This window comes from Grampus griseus, assembly GCF_964374135.1.
Source record: "Grampus griseus genome assembly, chromosome: 11".
Classification (NCBI taxonomy): Eukaryota; Metazoa; Chordata; class Mammalia; order Artiodactyla; family Delphinidae; genus Grampus; species Grampus griseus.
Window position 1 is genome coordinate 99229082 of NC_139005.1, and position 13851 is coordinate 99242932.

Sequence of the window (13851 nt, forward strand, 5' to 3'; positions counted from 1 at the left end):
AAATTCAAAAAGAGTCATGTACCAAAATGTTCATTGCAGCTCTATTTACAATAGCCCGGAGATGGAAACAACCTAAGTGCCCATCATCGGATGAATGGATAAAGAAGATGTGACACATATATACAATGGAATATTACTCAGCCATAAAAAGAAACGAAATTGAGCTATTTGTAATGAGGTGGACAGACCTAGAGTCTGTCATACAGAGTGAAGTAAGTCAGAAAGAAAAAGACAAATACCGTATGCTAACACATATATATGGAATTTAAGAAAAAAAAAATGTCATGAAGAACCTAGGGGTAAGACAGGAATAAAGACACAGACCTACTGGAGAACGGACTTGAGGTTATGGGGAGGGGGAAGGGTGAGCTGTGACAGGGCGAGACAGAGTCATGGACATATACACACTAACAAACGTAGTAAGGTAGATAGCTAGTGGGAAGCAGCCGCATGGCACAGGGATATTGGCTCGGTGCTTTGTGACCGCCTGGAGGGGTGGGATAGGGAGGGTGGGAGGGAGGGAGACGCAAGAGGGAAGAGATATGGGAACATGTGTATATGTATAACTGATTCACTTTGTTATAAAGCAGAAACTAACACACCATTGTAAAGCAATTATACCCCAATAAAGATGTTAAAAAAGAAGAAGTGGGTCTTGGCTGGGACTGGAGGAGTTGGGTTTGGACTGGCCAGGAGGTGTGTGTGTGTGTGGTTTTGAGCTCCGAGCTCGGACTGTGCAGGCTTTCTTGGGGAATCGAGAAGGTTCTCCCTGCAGCATCTGATATAAGCTCTCTGTGTTCTTCCCCCGCCGTGGGCCCCCTTGTGTCACGATCTCGGTCTGGAGCATGTTTCCCCGACCGTCTGTTCCCGTCTTCCCACTCCAGGAAGATGATTTTCACGACTGTGCACTGACCTTGGTGACGGTGGGAAAGGGAGCATTTGTACTCCGCTGGCAGCCAAGTTCACCGATAAACCCGTGTGCGTGGAGAGAGTGGCTGAAAGTGCACGAGCTCTAAATCCAGCAAGCCCACTGGGGACGGGCGCTGTTTAAAAGGGGACATGTACGTGGGTCTGCACTGTGCCGTTGTTTGTGATGGGGTCTGCACTATGGCAAAAAGAAAAAAAAAAGGGAACTTACAAAAAGTGACCGCACTGAAGTGTACTAGACACACATCCTTGACTTTTGGCCCCTGGCCGTTAAGGTGGGGGGTGTGTGGTCATCCAGTTTTATTTCACTTCGGTTCTCCTTACTGTGTTTATTAATCCTTTTGGCCGTTTGGAGTCATCTCAAAATTCTTAAAATCTTGCTTTGTCTCCTTTCCAGGCTTTTCATTGTTATTGTTTCCAATTGATTTGAGAGATAAAATGATTGCTTATTTGTAAACTAGATTTTTCATCTTTGTATGTAACGGCTCCCTTGGGTGATATTTTTAAGTTATGTAAATTGCAAATATGGGAGGACCGACTATAAAACGCATTCAGTTTAAACTTGACTCCTTGGGAGACCAGATGGGTGAGGCTGCCTACTCAGCCCATCTATCTTTCTCACCCCACCCCTCAATTGTTCTTAGCAGCTTTGCTGACATAAAAACTTCACATATTTAAAGTGTGCAATTGGATGTACACACACACACGCACGCACACGCACAGACTTGTGAAACCAACAGCACCATCAAATTCCACACCCCTCACCCCAAAGTTTACGTGTGCCCTTTAGTAATCCCTCTTCCCCACCCTCATGCCTCTCTCCCTCCCCAGGTGCCGCTGAGCTGCTGCTCTCTATCATGATCCATCCGTTTGTACTTCCTAGAATTGTACATGAATGGAATCATGCAGTGTGAACTCTTCTTAGTCTGACCCCTTTCACTCAGCACAATTATCTTGACATTCATCTGCGTTGGTAGCATCTACAACAGTTCATTTTCTAAAACCCACTGTATGGATTTGCCACAGGTTATCCACGCTATTGACGAACCTCCGATTGTTTCCGGGTCTGGCTGCGACAGATAAAGCTGCCGGGAAAGCTCGTGTACGCACCTCTGTGTGGACAGTGCTTTCACTTCTCGCGGGTGGACAGGAGTGGAACGGGTCACGCTTTTCTGCCTCTTTGCATGTTCTACAATTTGTTATCAGATACCATCCATCGTGAACTTTGTTGATGATGGAGAATTTTGTATTTGCACGAATATTCTTGAGTTTTATTCTGAAATGCAGTTAAGTTACGTGGAAAATGTTGAGCCTTTCAGGTCCTGTGGTTAAGCTTTGTTAGACGGAACCAGAGCAGTGTTGATGCTAGAAGTAATTTTGCCCCAATTCAGAGGCAAAACCCTTTTGAGTATTTTAGCCAGTGCCCCAAGGATTCTGAGATTTTTCCGCCGTGAGTGGTGGTCACGGGACTGCCTCTTAGCCCTCAGTACACTGTTCCCTCTAAGCATTTCAGGTTGCTATTGGAATATCTTTTTTCTTTTTTTCTTTTTGGTCGCACCAAGCGGCGTGCGGGATCTTATTCCCCGACCAGGGATTGAACCCGTGCCCTCGGCGGTGAAAGTGCGGAGCCCTAACCGCTGGACCGCAGGGGAATTCCCTGGAGTATCTTTTCTTTTAGGCTCTCTCAGCTGATAGAGCAGAGACATACATGTGTACATACTGACGCATGTATGTACACGTCTGTATTTCTGTGTATAGCTGTCTGTCTCAAGGTCAGGGTAAACGTGAGTTCAGACAGACGTCTGCACCTCTAATCCACCACCACATGGACCACTTTAGCCTCCTCCTGTCGCTGTATCAATGAGCTCACACTCCAACAGTGAGAGACCTGGCCCAGCCATCCATTCAGTCACCATCATTAAATGAACAATTAGTTGTTCATTTCCAGTGCGGTGGCATCAGAACTGCTCACGCAAAGCCCTGTGGGAAACAACTTTATCGGCTGGGGACAGCGTCCAGGGGCAGTTCTTTTGCCTTTGGTCTCACAGACTCCATTCGTTTCAAGGTCACTTACACAAATATCTTCAGCGAGGTTTCCTACGAATGTTTCTTACATTTGTGATATAGATTGTATCATCACATTCTGTATGCCATCCTGGAATCTCTGGACCTCCTCATTTTTTTTTTTTTGGTTCATTTGCACACGTTTAAAGTTCACTCTGTACTGTAACCTTCTGTGGATTTTGACAAGTGCATTGTGTCCTGTATTCACCATGACATTTTCATGTGAATAATTTCACCACGTCCAAGAAGCCACTGGGCTTCACCTACTCAACCCTGCCTCCCCGACCCCTACTCCAACCACTGATTTTTTTTTTACCACGGCTCTATTTCTGCCTTTCCACAAATGTCGGATATTAAGAATCGTATAGTTTGTAGCCTTTGGGGATTGGCCTCACCTATTGAAGCATCTTGGTTGCTTCTGATTTTTGGCAATTAAGAATAATGCTGCTGGGGAATTCCCCCAGCGGTCCAGTGGTTAGGACTCTGTGCTTTCACTGCCGAGGACCTGGGTTCAATCCCTGGTCGGGGAACTAAGATCTCACAGGCCACATGCCACAGCCAAAAAAAAGAGTAGAGCTGCTAAAGCACTATTTACAATAGCCAGGACATGGAAGCAACCTAAATTTCCATTGACGAGGAACGGATAAAGAAGACAATGGAATATTACTCGGTCATTAAAAAGAATGAAATAATGCCATTTGCAGCAACATAGATGGACCTAGAGATTATCACACTAAGTGATATAAGTCAGAGAAAGACAAGTATCGTATGATATCACTTATATGTAGAATCTAAAATACGACACAGGGCTTCCCTGGTGGCGCAGTGGTTGAGAGTCCGCCTGCCGATGCAGGGGACACAGGTTCGTGCCTGGTCCAGGAAGATCCCACATGCCGCGGAGCGGCTGGGCCTGTGAGCCATGGCCGCTGAGCCTGCGCGTCCGGAGCCTGTGCTCGGCAACGGGAGAGGCCACAACAGTGAGGGGCCCGCGTACCGCAAAAAAAAAAGAAAGTCCAGCTTCTTTTTTTTTCTTTCATGGATTGTGCTTTTGTGTTGCCCACACGGATTTTTATTCTATATTCTGATGCCATTTACTGAGTTAACAATTACAAAAGGGCTGGAAGCGAGGACGCAAAGAAAGCAATGAATTCTGTGTAGGACACGTCGATTTTGGGCAACTAAGGATAATAAAGCCGCCGCAAGGACCTCTGCTAAGTCCTGAATGGCGGGTTTTTCCTCCAGTTCCGGGGCTTGTCACTATACTTGTAGCGTATAGTTATACCACCCCCTAGATTGTCTAATTGTCGACTATATTGTGCAGTGTTAAATACATTGCACCCTTAAAGCTGTCTGTCCATTTTATCTTTGTGTCAAAAATCTGAGCATGTCGCAGGAGCAACTAAGCCCGTGAGCCACAACTACTGAGCCCACGTACTGCAACTACCAAAGCCCACGTGCCTAGAGCCCGTGCTCCGCAACAAGAGAAGCCACCGCCATGAGAAGCCCGCACACCGCAACGAAGAGTAGCCCCCGCTCACCGCAACTAGAGAAAGCCTGCGCGCAGCAACAAGACCCAACGCGGCCAAAAATAAATAAATAAATTTATTTAAAAAAAAAAAAATCTGAGCATGTGGCTAGCATATACTTGAGCTCATTGTTGGTGACGTTTAAATGTTAATAAAATAGTATCCCCCGCCCCCGCCCAAAAAAGAAAGGAATAAAGCTGCTGTAACCGTTTGTGTGAACAAGGCTACTTGCAAAGTGGCCTTTTCGGCAGGGCCATGGTTTAGTCCATTTTGTTTTGTTTTTTATGGATTAAAAAGTAAAGTTGTTTCTCAGTTGGGGAGCCCCTTGGGTGGGTGCTGCAGGGATGCCGGCGACGTGGTCACTGTGGGAGCACAGAGGGTGTGCAAGGGCCAGGCCAGGGTGGATGCAGCATGGGAGCCCTGCCCACCAGCTGATGCCTCCCCACTAAATGCCTCACCCGTGAACTCAGGTCCTCAGAAAGCTGGTTTCGACGTCGGATGGCGAGGCTGTGAATATTCGTAAATCTTCCCCTTGTGTTCCTAGACACCCTCTCACCAGCCTCGAGTCCCTCGTCCATCTCTTACCCTGTGGTTCCTGGCAGCGCCGAGGAATCGTCCAGTGTAGCACTGAACATCGAGTGTAGAATCTGTGGGGACAAAGCCTCGGGCTACCATTACGGAGTTCACGCATGTGAAGGCTGCAAGGTACGGTGGACGCTGGATGGGGAGAAAGGTGGCCTTTCGGGGACTACGTGTGGTTCCTTTTATTTGATACACAAATGTTTGTCACTACTAAGAAAGTTCTGCTCAAGTTGTAGATCGGAAACTGACCCACGTAACACATTCCTTTCTCTCTTTGGAAAGTCTATGGCATGTTGCTGGGCTGTTCTTTGTAAGTGACGTAGAGGGTGAGTTCTTTAACAGAAAATAAACCACATTAAAGATGCTCCCTTCATTTGGATGCGAGGTCAGAGAGTTTTGTCCACTTTCTCTCTCCACCCTCATCAGAAGGTCACGGAGGGCAAGGGTTCTCACGACCGTCAGAGATGTCAGGATCCTGCAGCACGTGCTGGGCGACGACCAGCCCCGCGGCTGTGTCCTCCCCGGCAGCCCCTTCCTGCACGCCGGGGGCCTGTCCACCCGAACCACGAGCACCCTCGTGTATATCCTTATTCTTGTGCCAGCTCAGCTGGACCTCTAACCAGAGGTGACCCAGAGCCCGCGGTGCAGGGGGTCAGGCCGTGTCCTCCAGCAGAACTACGGAAGGATGACCGGAAAGCAAAGAGGAAAGAGCCAGTGTAAATATAAACCCTCACAATTTGCCAGCCACATACCTTGAAAAAAACTACTTGCAAAGTGGCCTTTTCTGCAGGGCCATGGTTAGTCACCTTGGTTTACTTTTGTTTTTTTATGAACTAAATAGTAAAGTTGGTTCTTTACTGAAGTAAAGTTTAAGATATTTTTATTTGTTTTTGTTTTTGTTTTGTTTTGGTTGTGCCTTAGCACGCGGCACACGTGATCTTAGTTCCCCCACCAGGGACGGAACCCATGCCCCCTGCAGGGGAAGCGCTAAGGCCTAACCAGTGGGCTGCCAGAGAAGTCCCTAAGACACTTTTATAAAGAGAAAATTATTTACAACCAGCTGGCTTCCTTTTATTATATAATCTTTGTCCTTTAGAGAGTTAATATTCTCTTACAAAAATTCTTAGAACTTTTTAGTCACAAATATGGATCTGTCCTCAGAAGAGAAAGTCACATTTGTATAAATCTTAGCAAGGCAGAGTCACTCTTCAGGAGACTGTGATTGTGTCTTCCCAGGCCAGGTGAGGACGTGTTGAAATTACTTTGACTTTTGCCTCATTTTATTGTTTTTCATTTTACATGTAATGAAATTTCCAATTTCCAATTTGCCCCAATTACATCAGACTTTCTAGATAAACTGTTTCTCTACATTTCGTTCATTTAAAAAAAGACAATAGGGGCTTCCCTGGTGGCGCAGTGGTTGAGAGTCCGCCTGCCGATGCAGAGGACACGGGTTCGTGCCCCGGTCTGGGAAGATCCCACATGCCGCGGAGCGGCTGGGCCCGTGAGCCATGGCCGCTGAGCCTGCGTGTCTGGAACCTGTGCTCCGCAACGGGAGAGGCCGCAGCAGTGAGAGGCCCGCGTACTGCAAAAAAAACAAAAACAAAAACAAAAACAAAAACAAAAAAACAATAAATGAGCAACAGGAAACGTGAATAAAGGAATGACACTGATTCCTCAGTGGCCCATATTCTTTAATAAACTGTACCTCAATCCACAGGGTTTCTTTCGGAGAACTATTCGGCTAAAGCTGGCATATGACACATGTGACCGTAGCTGCAAGATTCAGAAAAAGAACCGGAATAAGTGCCAGTATTGTCGTTTTCACAAGTGCCTTTCAGTTGGGATGTCCCATAATGGTAGGTAAGGTTGTCTATCGCATTTTCCCCACCCATGCCTCAGTTTACCCCCCTTATCGGGTCGGAACAGACTGTATTTTGAATGAATGTGCTGCAGCATTTAATGCTCGGGTCATTTTGTAACATGATAGCCTAAGAAAAATAAGCCTCGAATAACAGAGATCCAGTAGAACCCTTGGAAATACTGTTAGAAACTTCAGATGGTACAACTTTGATACAAGATTTTGAAACCCATTGGAAACCACTGGGATGTCTTGATGTTCATATCATATGTATGAAGCATGTGCCATTGCAAACATGTGACCATGTTATGAATTTAATTATATTCAATCCTACTCTTATTATTTTTTTTTGTTTTGGCCGTGCTGCTCGGCTCTCGGGATCTTAGTTCCCCGACCAGGGATTGAACCTGGGTCCCCCGCAGCGGAAGCTCGGAGTCCTAACCACTGGACCACCAGGGCAGTCCCCATACTCTTATTTTAGAATCTGCCAATTACTATAGGAAAGTGAATTTCAAATAATGTGTTCGTAAGAGTTGCATGTCTACCTTCTGGTAAAAGGAAAAGGTACTATGTTAACTCCTTCTAATGCTCACTTCCATCTCCTTAACCGAAAGGCTCAATTATGTACCTAACGACATGAAGTGACCTTAAGCCCATCCTACTGATAAAGTGAGTCATGGTGCCACCTTTAATTTCAAGCTTTTTAAAAAGTCCAGGATATATGGGGTTTGAGGTTTATTTTCATCTCTCCAAGGGAGAAAGCTGAACAGTGCTGAGAAGTGGATGGTAACTTACCCATGCATGTTTGCTCACAGTCTAACCCGTGGTGTGAACCTTTCATCCAGCCATTAGTCCTCGTGCCGTGTTTTGTTGTTCATTTCTCTGTGTTTTCCGTTCTTCCGTTTCTCCTCTCCGACCCCCAGCGATTCGTTTTGGACGAATGCCAAGATCGGAAAAAGCAAAATTGAAAGCAGAAATCCTTACATGTGAACATGACCTAGAAAAAAATTCTGAAACCGCAGATCTCAAATCTCTCGCTAAGAGGATTTACGAGGCGTACTTGAAGAACTTCAACATGAACAAGGTTAAGGCCCGGGTCATCCTCGCGGGAAAGGCCAGCAACAATCCGGTAGGTGGCTTTGCCGCTGGTTATTATCATCTGAAGTGCTTCTTGGGCAACACGTCAGCTAGAGTCGAGGAGGAGGATTGAGGAAGTATGTCCTAAATGCTGAGAAAATCATATTTATCCCCAGCGCAAATGGGAGACAATGCAATGGAAACATTTCCTTCAGAGACTATAAAACGTAGCCCAGCAGCAACTCCCATCCCATTTGATCCACCTCAGAGCTCCTAGCAACCAAGTTCTTATAATGACTCTGTAATTAATGCACTCAAAGTCTGGTTAATAGTTTACCAGATTCTAGGGTTGCTTCTTAAGTGATTTTGTTTTAATCCCTATTTTAATGCCAGAAAATGAAACTATTCACTTCCCTCTCAAAGTGTGCTCTCACATCCTTTCCCCTAAAGCTACCTTCTCCTCTCCGACCTCCCCCTTCCTACCCCCTGCCCACCTTCTTTTTCTCCAATGAGAAGGAAATGACATCTCGGGGCTTAGAAAGGGTCCTTTGTTTACAGAAACTTTATTGTCTTTTGGGACAGTTCTGGACCTTCTCGGTAGCAACTAAGATTGCCCCTTGTGGACGCCTACACTTCGCCTCTCCTGCCTGATTCCACCCTGTACCCACCTCACAGTTAGCTAAGCCTCTGTCTCCATTACAGGCCTAATCTCAGAGCTACCTTCAAAGAGGGGGATGGCCCAAGGCTGGCGAATGAAGACGTTTTGCCTTTCTCCTGTGAGAGTGGTGAAACAGGTTTCATTTGTCCTAATGAGTAGCTTGAAGCCATCTTTATTGGGAATTACAAGCTGGAATTTTCAGTCACAGGAAAATAAAGCATCTCACAAGCTACTTACCTTCATGAACAAACCAAACCTCTTTTTTACTGAGTCTTTTCATTCTGCCGTGAATTTTCCAATTCAATAGGCTGAGGTAATTTAGGAGGGTTCAAACAAACTCTTGTTAAATCATAAAGCCACACCCATGCTGGGCGGCCCCAGAGGCTCCAAGAAACTCCACCCTAACCCTTTCCAGATCACAAGGGTAAAAGCAAAGTAATCTCTTACCTTTGAATTTCTATCCTGGAAATGATTCGTATAGCCCCAAATTAAAGCAACCCCAATTTTTGCTCTCTTGGAATCCTTTTAGATCTTGCTGAGTTCTTCTCCATCTCCCTTGGGTTTTCAGAATGCAAAGCAAAGCAAACTTAAAAGTCATCTTGACTCGGAACCAAACACTCGTTTAATATTAAGTCGATTTCCCTGGAGTATCCTTCTCACACCCCACTGAGATCCACGCACTCTAAGCAGGAGCCCATCACCCCGCGGCCAGAGTTGAAATCTGGACCGTTGAGGGCCATCACACAGTTACTCTGGGAGAGGAATCTGGCTTTTGGTCTTAAGGAAACAAATGATAGACCCATAGTCCAGCACTGGGCGTCACTGGAGAGGAAAAACAGAATTCGGGGTGTTGCTGAGAGTCAATTGCTTGCTTCTGCCCACCTCCGAAGCAGAGCATCGCGGGTACCAGTTTGAAAGGGAGCGTCCAGGGCCAGCCACTGCCTTTGACGGCACTGTTTGCTCCAAGCTGGGTTCACTTCCCACCCCATTTCCTCTGTATGTTGAAGCATGGCCCTCCTCCTACCTCCCCGCCCAGCCTAATGCACCCCAGAGCTTGGAGCGCGCAGCTTGGGGCCACAGTCTCTGCTCCATCTGTGCTGGGTCAGAGACAGAGCTGCCGGGAGGGGCGGCATCCTGGAATGGCAGCCCCCTCACACCACACCGTGGGGTTTGGCCTGCTGTGTTATATTGAAATATTATACCTATAACTTGTCAGTAGCTTGAAAAACATACTATTTTGTACTATATCTAGAAGTGTGTAGTAAAACCTACCCAAGAGCTTATTAGATCACTTCATCCAAAGCAATTCTACCAATAAGTCACAATTAAATTTCTCCGAAAAGATGCTGCTGCCGAACTTTTCATAGGAAATGCTGTTTTGATGTGTTTTGGAGATGAATTCTTATAACATCATTAACGCACATAGAACAGTGTCAGGCGTGAGCGAGGGAAATACCTATCAGTTAGGGGAGACTTCTGGTCCTGGCGTGGAGTGGTTTTGGGGGCAAGTGGGCATCTTTCTGCCTTGTGCCGCTTAAAAGCTTTACAGTGTGCTGCACCGATTTGAAATGACCACCCGTAACATCAGATATATTCATAGTCAAGCTTGAGGATAAAGAAAATATTCCAAAGTTAAATATAAGCTTCTGGATTTTTAAAATAGTCTAATCAAGAATGTTTCTCAATAAAGTCTGGCAAACTTTCAAGGGTGTCACTCTATAATATCTCTTTGGCTGTAATAAACATGATTTTTCAAATGTTAGCACTTGTTTTGAATTCAGATCGTTTCTAATTTTGCCTGTTCATGAGGCCTGCCTTTTAAAATCCAGGCGATAATTTTATACACATGAAATGAAATATTTCTTACCATTGAAGTCTCCGTTTATGAGAGAATGTTCCACATAAAAATAGTCCAGGGCCAGCGTCCTGGGCGTGTGTCCAGCTTCACAACGCCCCTGCTTAGAGGGCCTTGTGCTGACGTTTAGTGCTCTGTCGCTGTCTTGAAATTCGTAAGCACTTTCGAATAAGGGACCCCACATTGTCATTTTGCACTGGGCCCTGCAAATTGTGTAGCCAGTCTGTGCTAGTCCAAGAGATGTCCTACCAAATAACAACAACAGTATGATAATAATAATAAGCGTTCTGCAGTCAAACACTGGGAACCACTATTTATGCCAATCCCATTCTTAAAGGTCCACGGTGTACACTCACGTGAAAGACTCTGGTAGACTCTAACTTTATCTAACTCAGTGTTTCTCAAGGGTTTTTTTTTGACAACAGGATTCTTTTTTTTTTTTTTTTTAACACCTTTATTTCTGCTGAATGTACTTTTGAAAAGCCAGTGATTTGAATAAAGTCAAGGTGGCCTTATAATATTTTCTGAAATTGAGGGAGTACTGCCACCTGTCCTTTAAAAACATTTTTCTGGTCCATCCTGTAAACGTTAATACTTTAAATCCGAGCTCCAACTTCCTGTGAAGCAGAACTGCCCCCAGACTTTCTCAAAACAGTGGTAAATCTGGCCTGCTTTTAATTTATTTATTTATTTTTGGCTGTGTTGGGTCTTCGTTGCTGCGCGCAGGCTTTCTCTAGTTGCGGCGAGCGGGGGCTACTCTTCGTTGCGGTGCACGGGCTTCTCATTGTGGTGGCTTCTCTTGTTGCAGAGCACGGGCTCTAGGCACGTGGGCTTCAGTAGTTGTGGCATGTAGGCTCAGTAGTTGTGGCTTGTGGGCTCTAGAGCGCAGGCTCAGCAGTTGTGGCGCACGGGCTTAGTTGTTCTGCAGCATGTGGGATCTTCTTAGACCAGGGCTTGAACCCATGTCCCCTGCATTGGCAGGTGGATTCTTAACCACTGGGCCACCGGGAAGTTCTGGCCTGCTTTTAAAGTCTTTGGAGAGAGACAGTTTTACTCTTCCTTCATCAAACTTGAGATCGTTAGAAATTGGGCTTTGAGTTCTGTATTCAGAATGTTTTCAGTCATTCACAGATAATTTTAAAAATATTCCCTTTCCTCAGATGTGAAATCAGATCTTTTTTTTTTTTTGTCCAACACTATCTTGCAAATTCTAATTCTGTTTAAACATTTCGTAGGCAATGCATCACATTATCCCAACACACCCACCTCTGTACCAGGTACACCCAGCAGGTTCCCAGAAGATGGCTTTGTGCTGATTCCTCCTGATGCTCTTGTGAGCCCAGAAATAGGGCACACGTCCGTGCCGTGGGCACAGAGGCACTGTCAGTGATGTGTTTTGCCCACTGGCAGAGTGATTCTTAAAATCACTGGGCTTCTTATACACTCAGTGTTTATCCAGTGGGGATCGAAAATAATGCCTCAGCCCCCTTCATCATTGGTCTGTAGAACACATTAAGGCTGAGAGAGATCCCTCAGAGCCTGCCATTTATTCCGCTCCGCACACAGAGCTGGCACAAAGTTTGGCCAGCAGCGGTATCTGTGCCCATTCTTCTAAGCCCCACCAGATACATCATCGCTTCTGAGCACGTTGGCTTCAAATAACATGGCCAACCATCTCTTCCTTCCTCTGCTAGATCTTTATAAAATGGCAGGAACGGTGGGTTTAGATGCAAATGGGAAGGCCACATTTAGGGAGCTGCCATGGGGATTCGGTATTTGTCTCAGAACATGGAGCAGTGGTGGGAAGATTTCAGTCTCCTGTACCGGGAAACGAGGGTCCTTCAAGGCTTTCCAGTTTACCCCCCAAGAGCAAGGGTTTAACGATGCTCATTTGCTTACTTCCACACAAATGCCAACGTTCTGACTTGTATTTACTTACATGCCAAATTTATTCATTCAACAGTCAGCGTCGGATAATGATGATTATCTGCGAAGTTCATAAAATGGCAAAATTAAGAATTATTGTAATTACTGGCTATTGCAGTAGTATTTGGGAATTTAGAGGACATTATAAAATATTTAAAGTGCTTTGCTAATATTCTCTTTCTTGTTAGCTTTATTGCCAAAATCAGTACTTCACTTTTTTTTTTTTTTTGGCCATGCTACACGGCATACGGGATCTTAGTTCCCCGACCAGGGATCAAACCTGTGCCCCCTACAGTGGAAGCATGGAGTCCTAACCACTGGACAGCCAGGGAATTCCCAGAACTTCACTTTCTTAGCAATGAAATCCCCACCCAGTTTTAGGCGCCGATGATTATTCTCTTACTGATTTATATTGTCCTCTATTAAATGTCTTCTTGTCCCCAACTAATTTTGAGGTTGTTTAAGGATGAGGACTGTGTTTTGTACATAATTTGATTCTCGACAGGTGGCTGGAATACTGCAGCTACTCATCATTTTCTTGATAATTAAGCAGACAGCTTGTCGCCAATCACCCGACTTATTCCGGTGTTTTTCTTTTCAGCCTTTTGTCATACACGACATGGAGACGTTATGTATGGCCGAGAAGACTCTCGTGGCCAAGTTGGTGGCCAACGGCATTCAGAACAAGGAGGCAGAGGTCCGCATCTTCCACTGCTGCCAGTGCACGTCTGTGGAGACGGTCACGGAGCTCACGGAATTCGCCAAGTCCATCCCGGGGTTCGCAAACTTGGACTTGAACGACCAAGTCACTTTGCTGAAATACGGAGTTTACGAGGCCATATTTGCAATGCTGTCTTCTGTGATGAATAAAGACGGGATGCTGGTAGCATATGGAAATGGTTTTATAACTCGTGAATTTCTAAAAAGCCTAAGAAAACCATTTTGTGATATCATGGAGCCCAAGTTCGATTTTGCAATGAAGTTTAATGCACTGGAGCTGGACGACAGTGATATTTCCCTTTTTGTGGCTGCTATAATTTGTTGTGGAGGTAAGTTATTGACTTCACCTGCTGGTGCTGTGGCAATCACAGCCTCCCACCTAAGGAATCTGGCGGTGGTAAATCCGACGTGAGTAGGGTGGAGCCAGCACTGTAGGGGAGGAGGGTGTCCGAGCCCCACATTGCCACTAACCAGAATTCAGTGAGAATGATATCAATATCATATCATACTATAGCATATGTTATTGTTTTCTGTTTCAGAGCTTTTATTTTTTAAAATTTTTATTTTATATTGGAGTATAGTTGGTTTACAACGTTGTGTTAGCACAAGGAACTCTACTCAGTATTCTGTAAAAACCTAAATGGGAAAAGAATCT

The 13851-nt window shown here is 45.3% G+C and overlaps 1 protein-coding gene across 3 annotated transcripts in view; it reads left to right on the top strand.

The window, feature by feature from the left end:
- PPARA (peroxisome proliferator activated receptor alpha) overlaps positions 1-13851 on the top strand; it is a 75661-nt gene that overhangs the window by 51293 nt on the left and 10517 nt on the right. For all 3 annotated transcript variants that reach the window (XM_082665500.1, XM_082665498.1, XM_082665499.1), the window contains exons 4-7: positions 5062-5222; positions 6820-6958; positions 7884-8089; positions 13078-13525. In XM_082665500.1, coding sequence (XP_082521626.1) covers positions 5062-5222; positions 6820-6958; positions 7884-8089; positions 13078-13525 — 954 coding nt within the window. The remainder of the gene's footprint in view (positions 1-5061; positions 5223-6819; positions 6959-7883; positions 8090-13077; positions 13526-13851) is intronic.